Below are 15,781 nucleotides of genomic sequence, written 5' to 3'. Positions count from 1 at the left end.
ATATCTATACCTTAATATCGACTGATGCTGCCCTTTGGTTATCCTTAATTGCTTGTATAAATTCACTTTAAGAGTTTTACTTTGAGTTAAAAACTCTCTCCTAGTAGCAAAATGTCCTGCTGAGAAAGTTTTGGTTTAAGATCTCCTCTGTTTAACTTGGCTCATGCTTAAATACTTGTACTGTTGAATTTTAATTCTTTGTACTCTTCCCAGGGATCGAGGGCAGAAAACTCTGAGTACAACAATAATATGAATGATTGATACAGCCTCTATCAAAGTTGCCAAGTTCCTAATCTCAACATTTGCAATGTTAATGTTTTCTACAAAATTGTCAGTTATCTTGTCTATTACGGTGTTAAATAACTCTGGCTGCCAGAGCCAAGCTGTGCAGAAGTCAGCTACACAGTTATTAAACACATTAAAGTAGAAGATATCAAAAAAGAGCCTTTTCCCTTCCTCCTGGCTCCTTTCATTTGTTGCAGGTGTTTGATTGTATTTCAGGAGTTCTAGTAGAAAAATCCAGGTAAACAGGTTACTCTCCAAGGTCCTGTTTTACTGTAAAGACAGTAGTTTACCTCACTATTCTGCTCCTCTTTCATTTCTACTGTCAATTCCTGTTACTTCTTTCCACTTCACAATCCAGTGCACTCTTCCAGTGTGAGGCCAGACCTCCTGCTGACAAACTGTGGTCACAGAGAAGCCATTCCTATTTTTTCCTAGTTATCATTTTCCGGACACCAGGCTGCTTCCATTAAGGCTGTCAGTCATCTGAAGACTCCTTGGATTCAACCCCTCTATCTGGACTCAGAGCTTTTTATTCCCTGTCAGTGATGTCCTGCTCTCTCCTCAGCCCACTGTAAGCATGATTTCTTTACTTTTGTATCCACACTGTCCTCTGTGGGTCAAAAACCAGTCCTGATGTAACTGGGCACCTACTGAGGCCATTTTTATTGTGCAGCTCATGCTCTGTCTTCAGCTTTTTCGCTGGCTCTATGTGTTACCAGGACAAAGGTGCAGCACACATTTTTAATCTAGGGGGAATGTGAAAGTACAGCATTTCCTACTCCATAAGAAGTGGTGTAAAATAGCAAGGATTTTCAGGCTTTTTCTGCCTATTCAAAGTGTGTGCCACAAAAGAATAAAAAAAGATAAAAGCAGCAACCCTGTAGTGAACCATCCAACCTATTATTCCCTTCAACAGCTGAATGCTGATAAAAACATTTCATACTCCAGAAGGAGAAATGTGAGGTAGAGTTTGTGATTTGAATAGAAAGTAGGGATCTCATTAAAAAGAAGAATTAATCCGATTACTGAATGATTTTCAGCATGAAAATGTTGCATGTGAAAGTTGACTTTTGTGCCTATATCCATCCCCCAGAATTTTGCTATTGAATCCCATACAATATATTTAAAAATAGCTATTGAATTTATAATACAGGATCTACCTTGGCACAATTAAAACTGATTGTGTAACTCTTCTTCTTCAGCCAAATAATTGTTTGAAGATCACTTGATGGCACAGTAGCAAGTCCTAAGTAGTCATTTAGAATACAGTGTCAGGATTCTTGGTCTCTTAGCTGTGTTAGAAAATTTGGACAGCATGAGCAAGAGCTTCCCATCCTGCAGTATTAGGGATCTCTGCAGAATTGCTGAGGGCATCTGTTGGTGCAGGAGGAGGTAATAGAGTCTGAGTGGGATGGGAAAAGATGTTTGGGCACACTGCAAACTCATCACACACCATAGGATACAGCAATTCCCCTCACAACCCAAGAAGCTGCTACAAAGCTGAGCTGACTTTACTGCATTTTGTAGAAGGAGGACTGCAGACCAAGATGTGAGAAAGGGAGAGGCTCAGAACATTTTTAAGAGGACCTTTATAGAAATGACCTTCCTCTGAGATTTTCTACAACAGTTGAGACCTTAGGAGAGGATGATCAAAGCCCTTAGAGCTCATCAGATTTTGATTTAAAAACCTGCAGGCTTTAGGATATAGAGACTCACTTCTGTGGGTGTATAAAGTCTTTGTTCAGGTTGAATCTGATCTCTACTTCATAATGAATCCAAGATTTTTAAACTGCCAGTCTTGGTAAAAGAACTGTTTTGTTTTAAAAATCACTGCTGGAACTACAGGAACAGCTAAAGTAGGAATGACCAAAATATAACTTTGTACCTTGCTAAATAGAATATGTTTGGAGATGCTACTTGTACTGTCATCTATATAACACAAAGTCCTCTCACCCCAGCATGTTACCAAGCACTTGTTGACATTAAACTTGGAGAATCATACCTGGGATATTACTTTATTGTTTAGATAATCTGTGTAAAAAGAAAACCCTCTGAAACTCTCCTCATAAATGGCATAATGCTGGGCAGCTATCTGCTAGTGCTGCCATGCTTAACAGAGCACAGTAAATATGAAAAATGTATTTAGAAAGGGAAGGATCTTCACACCCTTGAGAAAAGTTCTGCATACTTAAATAATGATTCTTGACTTGCTTTTAGTTATTGTGCTGCTATTCCCAGGTTGATGCACTATTTTCAAGAAAATAAGATTTCATGGCGTAACTTTTTAATGTCTTGGACTATCTGCTCTACTTAAATTTTGGAAGTCTTTTTCTTTTGTCTTGAGGGTTTTTTTTTTTAGTTTTATTTTTAAAGGATTCTTTTAAGTCTATTTCTCTTGTAGGACAAAAAGAAGAAACATAGACATCCAGGGGGGACATAGGGATTCATAGCTTTGAATTATGGAATATCATCACGTCACAGGAGCCAGGTATTCATCTCCCATAACTTAAATTCTAAATTTCTAAGAGAAAGACACTGGATAAAGCTGCTTGTCTAGTCTCTAGTCAGTGGAAGAGATGTGCCCAAAGGATGCTTCTGTCTACATGCTTAGACACCTGTCTGAAGGTGGCAGTCATGCTGTAGAGGTGTTTCTGTCTCTCACTGGAATAGAGGGGAGCCTAGGGACCAGCTGAGTCCTTATACTTAATTAATAAGCTAGAAATAGGAGCCATGAAGCATAAGTTTTGTCCCAAGTTCTGACCACTTCTTCCTTTTATTAATTGTGCTAAACCAAATAAGCTCATTGACTTCACTTCCATTAGAGAACTAAAGCCAATGCACACTCCTCCATGCCTAGTAGGTAAAATATCAAAGTTATTGTTTAAATTTCTTCTAGTTATATGTACCCCAGCTGCATCATTATACCTGCCTAGTATCTTACAGGTTATTTTTCTGTATCTTTTTCCTTCCTTCCTTTACCTATTGTCTGTGTTTCAGACCTTATGACTGGTGTTGACTGCTATCAGTTCTTTCTACTTGCTACTTGTACAGCTTCCATTTTATGCAGAATTTTTACTTCTCCTAAAGTTTTTTAATTATAGGTTTCTAGTCTTTTGTTCCTGGATGTGAGATTTGTTTTTAGCAAAACAATGTGAGCAGTGATTGATAAGTGTCTAAAACCTTTTTTCCCAGATGGCTTGGCTCAAAATAATTTGCAAGATTCACTCCTTTGCATTGAAAACACATATAATTTGTTTGGACTTTATTCTGTATACCAGTATCAAATGTAGCAAATTCATGATCTCTTTCTCTTAAGCTACAACTCATTTTAGTTCAAAAATGAGTCCCTGCATTTATTGGAATGAAGGCAAGGAGCTTCATGTTTAATGCAGCATTTTCATAATCAGCATATTGTTACTATAATTTTTTAACCACTGATAAGAAGCTCTGTACTGGCTGTAAGTGACCATCAGCACAGGTTGTTAAAGCTAAAGATGACAGATTTTTCCCTCCTGTGAGCTACAAACATCTCTTTATAGAGATTATGCACAATTTGCTGCAGTGTTGTGGTCCATGGCAGACACCACCATGAGATCTACCTCTGCTGTCTATTAATATTTGAGTCATATTCAGGACTACTATTTTAGAGTTGCCAGGCAAAATACAGAGCTGTTCCCAAGTTCTGCAATCCACTTAGTCTATCCCAAACAAGCTACGCTAACCATTTTAGTTGCACAAGTATTTTCCATGAGCTGGAGTAATTTTCTGTCACTGATGCATACACACTGCTTCTAAATCTCCTAGTTTATTACTAGATTCTCGGTTCTGGCATATTGGCAGCTAAAGTGGCTCTTTTCATACAGCTTGGTGGCTTGGTTGGTTTTATCCTTGACACCTTGATTGTATGGCAAAAGAGAATAATTTACCTTTCAATCCCCTTTTTGTTACCTAGGTTGATGCCTGGCTGGTTGTAGTTCACCAGTTTCACAGCAAGTTTTCCTTTTTGCTGTAGATGAATACAGCCAAACCAAGCATCTTCTTTTCCTCCCAGCAAATGGATGAGGATTCCATAGAACCCAGATACTCCACCTAAAGCCATATTCCTTGCTATCAGCTCTCTTCCTGCTTTCTATTCTTTTTTCCATCTAGCACAGGCAGGCTCTCTGAGCAGGGCTTGTATGAATGGCTCCTGTCTTTCAGCAGTCTGCTGGGAAGGGTTTTAGAGACAAAAGAGCAAGCTGGCATTAACACCTGTGGGGGACAAACCATTCAAGTTCCTCATTCTAATCTCTGAGCCTTTAGAACTGGATAAATCGGCTTAAGGGAGAGTGTATGTAGTTAAAATGCTGAAAGAAGCAGGCAGATTTGTGCTTCTTTAGAACTCTCTTCCAAAAGGGCTTCTGGCCTGTATTTCTTCCTCCTTATGGAATATATTCTCACTCTTTATTCTTTATCTCTGCCTATTTAGCCAAAAGAAAAATTCCTGGAAGTTGAGCAATAGAAAACTGAGCAAGACCATGTAGTGAGGATTTATGAAAAATCTCATTGCAGCAGATAAAGGCAATTACATGTGTCACCAAGGAGTAAAATAAGCCCCGCTCAAATGGAATTTCTTCCCTTGATGTTATATTTACAGAGCTCTTGCGTCACTGTGGCTGGGAACACTGAGATGAAGATGCATTAATATAACAGCATGAAAACTCTCAGAGGAGCAGAGCAGGTACTGGGGAATCATCCAACAGGGACAGAATTCTCCAGTCACCCTGAGAAGGGAAGAGGAGACAGCTGCTTTCCCTGATGCTGCACGGGTCTGGCAGCATCTCTCCTGCCTGCAGTCTGCTTCCCTCCTCAGTGTGCTCTAGGAGGAAATGTGTAACTGAAAAAACAATTAAAAAATTAAAGTGAATAAGCAGAGACATTCAGACTGAGGAGGAAAAGATCTGCCTTCTCCAGCTCCTGCAGGGGTCTCTCCTGGTTTCAGGGTTCCCCGGACTCCAGCCAAGGAGAGAAGGGAACCACTGCCCTTGGGGTGTCTCTGGAGGAGAGTTTTGCTTGCTCAGCTTCCTTCTTGTGTCAACCCCATGAAGTCACATGGATTGAGCTTTACATGTCAGAAACTTGAGTACGGCAAATATGGCAGGCTGACACTGCCATATTTTTAATTCTTTGCATTTTCTTACAAGATCTTGGACATCTAACAAAACTAACTTCCCCACCTTTCATTATCATCTTGAGCTGAGTATTGAATGGCTGCATCCTCTTAGAAGAAATTAAATCTATCTTAATAAGATAGATTTAATAATTGGTAACTTAAACTATAATTTGCTTTCCTGACATCATGTGTAGAAATCATAATTTTACTTTACTAAGCATCTTTCATCTATTTAGTCACTGAAATATTTGATATCTCTTTGTAGCTATACTAAAAATTTGAAAGAAAAATAGCTAAAATGCTTAAAAAGGAAAGTACCATAATTTTCGATAGAAAAGTTAAATAATCAGCTCATTTGAGACAAAAACATGCCAATGTTGTACTGTGTTCACTTCAATTAGTCCCTTCATACAAAAAAAAAATATATTTTGGTACAAGACAGAACATATTATTGCTTCAACATCACGCAATATCAGAACAAATCTCATACAGTTGATGTATAAAGATCCTTTCAGTAAATTATGCTTTAAAAAATGCATTGAGAGACTTGGGCTAATTTTATTAGAGGTTTTAATTCAGATTCTCTGTCTAGTAGTTGGGTAACTGTGAAAGAACTATTTATTAATTTAAAGCTCATACAGCTGATTGATGCATGCTAATACATTTAAGATTTAATAATCACATCTTCCTTAATTGAAATGTATTTGCTCAGACAGAGCATATAATTAAATCAAGTCTTTTGTAATCCTTCTCATGCCAGATTATTCTATGGTACATTGGGGAAGAATAGTCAAAAGCCTGAATTAAGTTAATTTAAGCTCATTGAAACAATCTGTAGTCATGTGAAAGTTTAGTACATCAATCATTTTCCAAAATAAAGAGATTTATTCTTCATACAAATATTTTGCAATAATTAAGAAGTGTATGGAGATATCAAGACACAAAATACAGCTAGAAAGGAACCAGTTGTAAGAAAATCCAGCAAATTTCTACAGCAGATAGAGAAATCCTAACACCACATGACCAGAAAGGCACTTTAGACAGTTGCTCTCTAATGCTGTAATGGAGAATGAAGATATCAGAGGGCAGACAGAGAAAACAAAGCCAAGGCATGCCTAAAAGAAGAGAGGAACGAGATAATGCTTTACTTGACCGTTCATTGTGCTTGTGTATACACTGCCAGCTGTTTCCAAGAGCCTAGAAAGGGTATTCCAAGATTATAGGATAAAATAAAGTGGTTTCAATGAGTGGGAAAAATCAGTTAGAGCTGGGGATGGATTTCAAGAAGACATGCCAAGGGAAAGGCAAAGCAATAAAGATATTTTTCAGGAAAGAAATGTATCTGACAGCTGAAAATTTATAATCCACTTTGCCTCTTTACTAAAAGAGTTGTAAGAGGAGGAGGACAGAGTTTAAGCATGCAGAGGTTTACTTATTGAACAGCTTTTTTGACTGCTGGGGACCTTTTGATAGGATAAAATGACAACAACATAATTCATAGTGTAATCTTCAAGCTTGGCATTTTCTTCTTTTTATGATTGATCAGAGGAATTGAATAAATGGATGTGCTACAAATGTATCTTCTGTGCTCATAATATTTTAGAAGACCTATTCTACAAAGCAGTGATATGGAAATAAGCAGAATCTTATTCTCTGATAAATGAGGTGTTACCTCAAGTCTGAATTACTGACCTGATCTAATTTGTCCATCAGAGTTAAATTATAGAATTTATCCTTTGTAGTCAGCAACACTTGCTTCTGATTTTCCTGATTAAATATCACCTGCAGCAGAATCTGATTTCTGTCCTTGATTTCCCAATACTATAATTTTGTTAAAGATAACATCATGGGGCTGTAGTGTTTTGTCTGAGTACTCTGATATCATGCTCTATGGCATTTCACTTCAAGAATGATTTGCTCTTAATGACATATTCAACCTTGTATTAGCAAAGTTCTTATAAAGATTTGTTTCCTTGACTACCCCATGAAATTCCATAGCTGTAAAAGGAAAAAGAAACTTTGACACTGGTGTTTAATTAATAAAGTATCTCAGCAAGAACTCTGCTTAGCAAAGTGCTGTCAAGGTTCTGCTTGTGAAGTAAAAACATGCTTTTCTTTCTGTGCAAGTGATTTGTAAAGGAAATGCAGGATGATTCCTTTTCCTCCTGGTACAACAAGTACAAATGTTGATCTTTAATGTTTCTTCATGGCGGAAGCCTGCCCTGGCTGAGCAGGGAATGTCACTTCGCACAGCCCTGACAACTGCAGGGTTTGCTCCCCATGGGAAACAATGCCAACCCACATGACATGCAGTGTGTAAAAGGACATTATGATAAAATCTCCTTACAAATGCACCTCCTGCTAAAGGTCTTCTTGTCACAGTGTCATCTTGAAATATTCCTGAGGTTTTCAGTTCAGTGCATGTCCTGTGTCTAACGTGAGCTCAGGTAAAGGCACTGTCACCTCTCATTCAGCCGTTTTTTTTTTTTTTTTTTAATGCAAATCTGAGCAGGAAATTTAAATTATAAATAGGGATACTTTATCTAAATTCAATGAATGCAAACAAACCTGGCCCTAGGCTGGGGAAGGGTCCTGCCATTCCTGGCCTGGGTTCTGCTTAGATGTGCTCTCTGACATAAAATATGGATGAACAGAGTATCTCTACACAGGCTGCTTGCTCCTCTAAGCAGGAATTAGCTAGCTGCTCATCTTTTTCAAGTGCTCAGGAATTTGCTCCAGGCACTGAGTGTCTTTTGTGACAAAAAGTTTTTTCCCAGTTTAGAACTGTTTTATTTTGCTGACTTAGGACAAGTTCTTTGGGAAACCAGCAGCGCTGAGGATTTGTTGTTTACAAATGAACATAATCAGCTCATTACCTAACCCCAATGACAGCAGGACAAACTTGTGGAAGCCAGAGGGTAGTTTTACTTGCTATCAACTTCCTTGGTCTCCTACAGCACTGCAATTGTGCTTGGAAAAGGTGTCTTTCCTATCAGCTCCCTGGAAGCCAGCTAGTCAGCTCCACAGCCCTGCTTTCTACTGGCACTACAGATGAAGTTGACAAAATGTGCTTTTAGTATTTCCGTGTACCTATCATCTGCTACATTTCACATCAGTGGTATGCCTTGCTTGGATAGAGTCTTTCCTGATAATAAAATTCTAAATAAATTATAGCTGGAGGGAATAGAGATGGTGTTGACTGATACTAATTCCCAGAAGTCAATGTAATAGTATCTTCTGAGACTGTGTTAGTGACAGGAGGCTGAAAGAAGAAATGTTTGTTTCTGGGGGAAAAAAAGAAAAAGAAAGAAGTACGGGATTAAATATTACACCTCTAGTGAGCAAAGCACATTATGCTTCAGGTACATGCCTCTTGTGATAATAAAGAAAAGGTCTTATGATGTTGATGATCCTTCATATCTTTAGTACTGTTCTGTGAGCACAAAGTATGCAACCAGAAAAAGAAAATGTACTAATTCATCTTTCTCCATTCCTCTCTTGATTTTCGCCTCACAAAAGTCATTGTCTTATCTTGATTAATTCTGTAATCTCTCACTTACAGACTAAAGGAAATAGTTTTGGATTCTGTAGATGCAATACTATTTCCAAAAAATACTTATTTGTATTTAGAAAAGAAATAATATGTTACGAAACAGATGACTTATGGTGACCTGGACTAAATAAGCTGAATGGTATTTAGGTATTTACTCACTGACTACGAGTGCTCTGTATATGCCTTTCTTGCTTTTCTTTTTCTTCTTTCTTTCTTTCTCTTTCTTTCTTTCTTTCTTTCTTTCTTTCTTTCTTTCTTTCTTTCTTTCTTTCTTTCTTTCTTTCTTTCTTTCTTTCTTTCTTTCTTTCTTTCTTTCTTTCTTTCTTTCTTTCTTTCTTTCTTTCTTTCTTTCTTTCTTTCTTTCTTCTTCCTTCTTCCTTCCTTCTTCCTTCCTTCCTTCCTTCCTTCCTTCCTTCCTTCCTTCTTCCTTCCTTCCTTCTTCCTTTCTTCCTTTCTTCCTTTCTTCCTTTCTTTCCCTTTCTTTCTTTCTTTCTTTCTTTCTTTCTTTCTTTCTTTCTTTCTTTCTCCCTCTCCCTCTTTCTCTCTGATAAACACTGTCTTTACCATTTTCAATTCATCTGCAATGGGAGATAAGCAGCTGGTATTGTAAATTGGACCTAAGAAAATCTAGGAAGTCCTTTGATTTTTTTTTTAGGCAGTTGATTTGGTTAGAGAAAACCTAAAAGTTATTTATAAATTTGTTTCTTGGTGACCTTGGCCATGACATGTCACTCTTCTAAGCCCTGTTTTTCACATTCACAGGTGACACCAGCTTTTGTGAAGGACTTTGAGATTTGAAATGCCTGCTACAGAGCAACTTTCCAGGCGTATTCTTGTTCTTGTTTTCCCTGCCATTGTGGTAAATGGGCAGATAATCACAAAGGACCAAGGCACTTACAAGTAATAGACAGGTCAGAAACACCCACATCCCATAGATATTTCTGGTTTTTTATCTTCTTTTGAAAACAACAGATTTTTCTGTTCCCAGCCAGTCAATATGGTATCCCAAAGGGTTGTCCTGAGACACAAACCATGGAGATCAGGATGAAGAAAATGATTGAAACCCTCAGGTATCAGAAATGCATATCAGTGGCCAAGAGATAAGACACATGTTAAGAAGGAGTTTTGCCACCATGCAACAGAGACGATGTTGGAAGTCAGAAGTGCCCATTGTCACTTTACAGCTTCCTCAGGTTGCTCATAGCTGGGGAAGATGCCCAGCTGAGAGGGAGAGACAGAGCAGAACAGTCACACGCTTTTTGGAAAAATGGAAAGTAGTTTCCAGAACAGTCTCTCAAGATGTCATATTCATGTAGAGCAATTTGGGAGTGGCTTGGATGCCTTAGGTGTCTCCTGGGAAGAGGACTGGGCAGCCATCACCAACCAGGTAACAATGAAGCAACAATGGGAAGTGAATCTCTGTTCAGAGAGAGTGAGGACGTCTGAAAGGCTGTGTGCTCATGCTCATGTTCCCAAATTACCCAGGAGAACTCATTTATTTGGCTGTAAAACTCATGAACCTACTCAGTCAGAGCTTGTGTAGTTCCTACAGGTGTTAATGTAGGTCCTATTGCCTATTGGGGAATATTTTTAACTTGGAATATGAGTGTGAAAAGAGTTGGTGAGAAATTGACATCTTTAGCACAAAGTGCCTGTAAGCATAAAACCATGTAGCCTCAAGTCCTCCTAGAAATGCATTTCTTCAACTGCTATTTTTATGAATGACTTGTTTCTGTGCCATTTACGGTCATTTCCTTCCACAGAAATATTATTTTGCAGTTTAGTCCATAAAGCACAAACCTCCTCTGGCTTCTGCCTTAACTAACCAACCAGTATCAATTTCTCTTGAAATTCACAGCTGTCTTCATTGAATGTGAGCAAATGAGCCTGCCAGGTTGAGCTGACTCTAAACTTTCTTGTCTTTGGGATGCAAATCCCTTTAAGTATATTTAGGCCATCTCTATTTGATTTTCATGGGACATGGGGGAGGGAGAGAAACGTCTTCTTCCATAAAGGAAAGAAAATGAAAAAGATGGGCTTGAAATCACTCTGTTCAAAGTCACTATCAAAGTCATCATGTTCCATTCAAGAACCCAAGGATGCTGGGCTTCTCTCTTCCTTATCTTTGTGTGAGAAAAAGGATTTCTCTCCATTGTTTTCATCTTTCACTTATGATTTAAACCATATTGGGGTTGTGACTGGTAGGTATCACAAGAGATTTATGTGCTTTCTTGTGACTGGTTCAAATTCCAAAGTCAAACATCTGGTACTTAGATGTTTTTATTGCCTGACTGAAATTTTTCATCAAATTCCTCACGACTTCCCATATCCTTTACCTTCCTGGCCTGGATAAACAGCAATCTGCTTCTTTTAAAAGAACATTTCCCTGACATGAGGTCTCAGAGCAACATTTAAAACTGCCCAGCTCATATTTAATTCATATTTGGATTTCCCCAACTGGAGGTGCTTAAGTAAATATTATGGCCAGCAAACTGTGAAACCCCAGATATTCAAGATCTTTATAAATAATTCTTAATAACATAGAACATAAAGTATTTGCTGTACCTCTTAGTCCTCCCCCAACTCATAGGCAGAGGCAGAAATGGGATAAAAACCACTGCAATGCTCCGAAGGTGCAGAATTTCAGACATGATCATCCTTAACACAAATCCCTCTTTACTGCTTGTTTATGTAATAATTTCTTCCAACTTTATGGCAGTCTCACTCCCAGCCTGCCTTAATGTAAATGAAAAATCAGACTTTGGTGTGTAATATTCTGAAAGTTCTACAGTAAAATTTAGCTGTAAATTTTGTAAATTTTTTATTGCAAAAACATAAGGGTTTTCATCTTGTAAGATCATAAAATGTATAATGCACTGTGTGCAGAGGGCTGGTGCTGGCTTTGCAGAGGTGGGAACCAGAGCTGATGCCATCCAGCAGTCTGTCTGTCAAACTTTGTAAAAAAAGGCATATTTTAGGGTGTTTCTGGATAATAAGGTCTCCTGAGCTCTTTGCAGCTGGATTCCTGTGATCATGTTTTCAAGAACATTCAGAATGCAGATGGAGGAGGAGAAATGGGTGCAATTTTCATTAGCAGTAGGGTTTATTAAGCAGCTATTATTAGGCACCATTTCTTCCCAAAAGAGGATACTGTTCAAAATCTGGCTTATGGCATTAAAGGTAAAACTACAGAGCTAACTGCAACCAAAAGCCTTGAAAACTTCAAAAGCTTTTTAAAATACATTGCTTAACACTAGAGAGGATCATATGGAGAATACAGCTGGATTGAGATCATATAAAGGATTTCTTGTGGTTGGGTGACTTACATAATCTACTTGTAATTGCTGTTTGTGAGCAGCAGGACCATGGCAGAGCAGGCTCCAAAAGCTCAAACAAATGTAAAGGAAAGTGAAGGTTACTGATGACAACTGGAACTAAATATCATAAAAAGTTATTTGATTGAACACTGCTGTCATACAATCTCAGTGCAAAATGTGAGAATGGAGAAAATGGAGAAAAGAGTTATTAAGATTAATTATTTAGACAGACAGCCTGTATATTCCACTCCTTAACCAGTTCTTACAAGACTAAAGAAATCTTCTCCAGTTGAAGACACTTACTGTAGTAAGAACAGGGGTTTTATGAGGCATTACAGCAGAATTTTAACTCTGTGCCACATTCTTCTACTGTTCCATGTGTTTAGTCTTGCCCAGTTTAATACAGCAAGCTCTCCCTTGATTTCAGGATTGCATTTTTTAGCACTTAGCCAAGTCAGACACCATGGTTCATATTTTATACTTATACTTCAAGTTCTGATGTGACAGAGATTTCAACTGGATACCATTTGCTGTGATCAGAAGTGTGCTTTCAAATATTTTTAAATATTTTATAGATTAGCACCCAAAAGGAAGAAGAGCCTAGAAGAAAAGTAAGTGCTGCATCAGCTTCTTTTCTGTGACTGCTGCTGAATTAATGATTGTTGTTTTACATCTCTTATACCAATAGCAGGCATGAAAGGCTTTAACATTCAGGGTACCAAAAAAGTTAGAAAAGGGAGTCACAGTGGTGTCCTAGATGAGTTACAATGAGCAGGGACCAGTCACAGGGAGAGGGGGAATTGTGAGTCCCCTGTAAGGGCAGGGAGTAACTCACCTCCTGAGAGCATCCCATGCCACCTGCAGGCAAGGGGAGCAAGGAACCACTGCCAGGTCTTTCTTTTCCTACTTGTTGAATTTGAGCCCACCAAATAGTAAAAACATGTGTGTGGGTGTGTGTGTGTGTGGGGGTGTGTATTCACCTGTGTGTATGGAGGGATGGGATAGGGGAGAGAGGGAGAAAGTAAACACATGGTTTATATATTTGGATTTGTCTAAAGGTGGAGAAATCAAAAGTGTTTGATTTTAGAATGACAAACAAAACAAAACAAAACAAGAAATACACACAGCTGTTCCTCCTAAGCAGGAAAGGGAGGGAAAGGTATCCAAGAGCCCAGTCCACCATAAGCTGCTGATCAGCCAGACCAGCTGTTATTTAATTTAACTGTCTCTGAAGTATTGAGGGCTCCTGGAATGCCCTGAAAATCAAAAGGTTTGACTTATCTAAACCAGATAGGGTACTTTCTTCCTCATCTTTTTCCTTTTAATGGAGTTTCTATTTGACATTTGTTTTGGTTTGTTTTGTGTCTTCAGTTTCAATATTTCAGAAAGCAAAGCAGTCTGGAGTTAAGTGGTGTACAGAGCCTGATTGATCTTCTTCAAGCCTCTAAAGCTATCTTCAATGACTGTCATATTAGTGGGATAAAGAAAGGCACAGTGCTCCACAAGACTGGTTTTCAGTTTTCCTGTGCTGTGCTCTGAAATAATTTCTCAAGGATTTAACTGGATGCTGAAACAGCAGTTTAAAAATTCTTTGCTTTGATCTGAAATACCTGATAAAAACACATGGATTTTCTGGAGTCCTTCTTTGGCTGTTTCTATTATTTTTATTTCATTTACCAGCCTGAGTGACTCTATTTATCTTTTATGGTGCATAGGAAATAATTGTTGTGCTACAGCTGAAGACAAAATCCTGAAGTGATTTGGGCAAAAAGAAAAAGCAACAAAGGAGGAGTGGAGAAAAAAAGCAATAACCTGAGACCAAATGTTATTTATACTTTTAAAATGTTTAAATATATATTTATGAACAAATGTCAGCTACAGCCCAGCTGTAATTTTTGTCTGTTGTTAGCCAGTTGCAAAAGCCCAATCTCCTATTCATTGTTAGCTATTGAAACAGGATTCTGAGATAAGAGCAATGGCATTTTCAAAAATTTGTTTATTAGTAAATGCTGGTGTCTCTCCTGCATGCTGTAGTCTGTGCTTACCCAAAATCCACAATAAATTGTTCCCCCCAGTCCAAGCTGCTCATCCATGCAATTGCTGTCTGGGATCTTTGGAAGTTCAAAACTGTAATTCTTTCCTCTCTAAACATCCTACTGACATTCCTTTGTAGTTTTACCCGTAGCAGTGAGCACAATGGCCCAACATCATCAGCAAAGAGCCAGGGCCCCAATGGCTTTGCCATTTCTTTTTGACATCTTCAGGCTATTTTGAACCAGTGGTGCTGTGTCTTGCAGTCCTTGAACCCACAAAGGCTGCAGTATTTTCCTCACTTGGTTATTAATTGGCCTGTGACAGTGACAGTGACAGTGACAGTGTGGTGGCAGACACATGCAGATTGGAAATTAATATACTGAGCTTGAGAGTTATGAAGGAATTTAAAAGTCAGGCCACCCAAACTCTATTAAATCACTTAATAAAAGCTGAGTGGAAGTAGCTAAAAAGCATGAGAAAACCTTGGATTACCTTATTTAAATTTGATACTTAATGAAAACATAAATATTTAGATCCCATGAAGTTATTAAATAAATTAACCAAAATTATTTTAAAGGTACAATTTACTCAGCTAGATCATCAGTCTAGGAAATCTCTATTTAAATTGGTGGAGCTATGTCATTGTACACAGCTTGAGCTCTTCATCATGATATCTTTTCTAACTGCTTTTAGAGCTTGAGGGTGTTTTTGTGACAGCTACATGCATGTTTTTCCAATGACTCAAGAACCACAAAACCACATTTAATATATTTTAAAAAAAGTAGTTATGATAACTTACCATTCTGTAAAGTTTATCCTCCAGATCCTGATTAATTCTTTGTAAGGCTAGGTAATTGTTTTGTATCCTAAAACAAAGATGATATCATGTAACTGAATGCATTGCTTTTCATGTTGTTTTTTTTACCTGTATTTTCACATTAGTACAAAACCTTGGCTTGCACTACTCGAATTCTATTTGCTTATCACTCCTGTTACCAGTCAGTGGTTGCCTTTGAAATGCAATTACCACCTGCTTCCTAAGCAAACTTCCCAACTTGTCATATTTTCTTACTATATTTAGCAGCACATTCCAGCAGGAAGTGAAGATATGTTGGACATTCTGCATTGTGTGCAGACACAAGATACAGCCTAGGAACTTGCACAAGGTAATTACAGTTTTACATCAGGCTCAAGAATAGTATGTAAGAGAGGAAGCTGGAGGTCTAGGCTGAGGCAGCACTAAAAAAGATTTATTGTGAAATTGCAGCAGAATCCTAATGACTGTAGCAACATGTGGACATCAACATGTGACTTAGAAGAGAATATTTCTTCTTTCAACAAAAGTTCAAGAAGTTGTCTATTTTTTCCAGGGAGTATATTTAAATGGCTTAACTGAGAAAAGATGGGTATTTATTTTTATCAGCACTTAGGGATTGAATG

The 15,781-nt window shown here is 38.0% G+C and overlaps 1 protein-coding gene across 12 annotated transcripts in view; it reads right to left on the bottom strand.

Annotated features, from left to right (window-relative positions):
* Nucleotides 1–15,781, bottom strand: part of BEGAIN (brain enriched guanylate kinase associated) — a 158,683-nt gene that overhangs the window by 39,663 nt on the left and 103,239 nt on the right. For all 12 annotated transcript variants that reach the window (XM_064715088.1, XM_064715097.1, XM_064715090.1 and 9 more), the window contains one exon: nucleotides 15,141–15,207. In XM_064715088.1, coding sequence (XP_064571158.1) covers nucleotides 15,141–15,207 — 67 coding nt within the window. The remainder of the gene's footprint in view (nucleotides 1–15,140; nucleotides 15,208–15,781) is intronic.

This window comes from Zonotrichia leucophrys, chromosome 5, assembly GCF_028769735.1.
Source record: "Zonotrichia leucophrys gambelii isolate GWCS_2022_RI chromosome 5, RI_Zleu_2.0, whole genome shotgun sequence".
NCBI classification, from domain to species: Eukaryota; Metazoa; Chordata; class Aves; order Passeriformes; family Passerellidae; genus Zonotrichia; species Zonotrichia leucophrys.
Note: the sequence above shows the minus strand (reverse complement) of the source record. Positions and strands in the feature narration are given on the sequence as shown.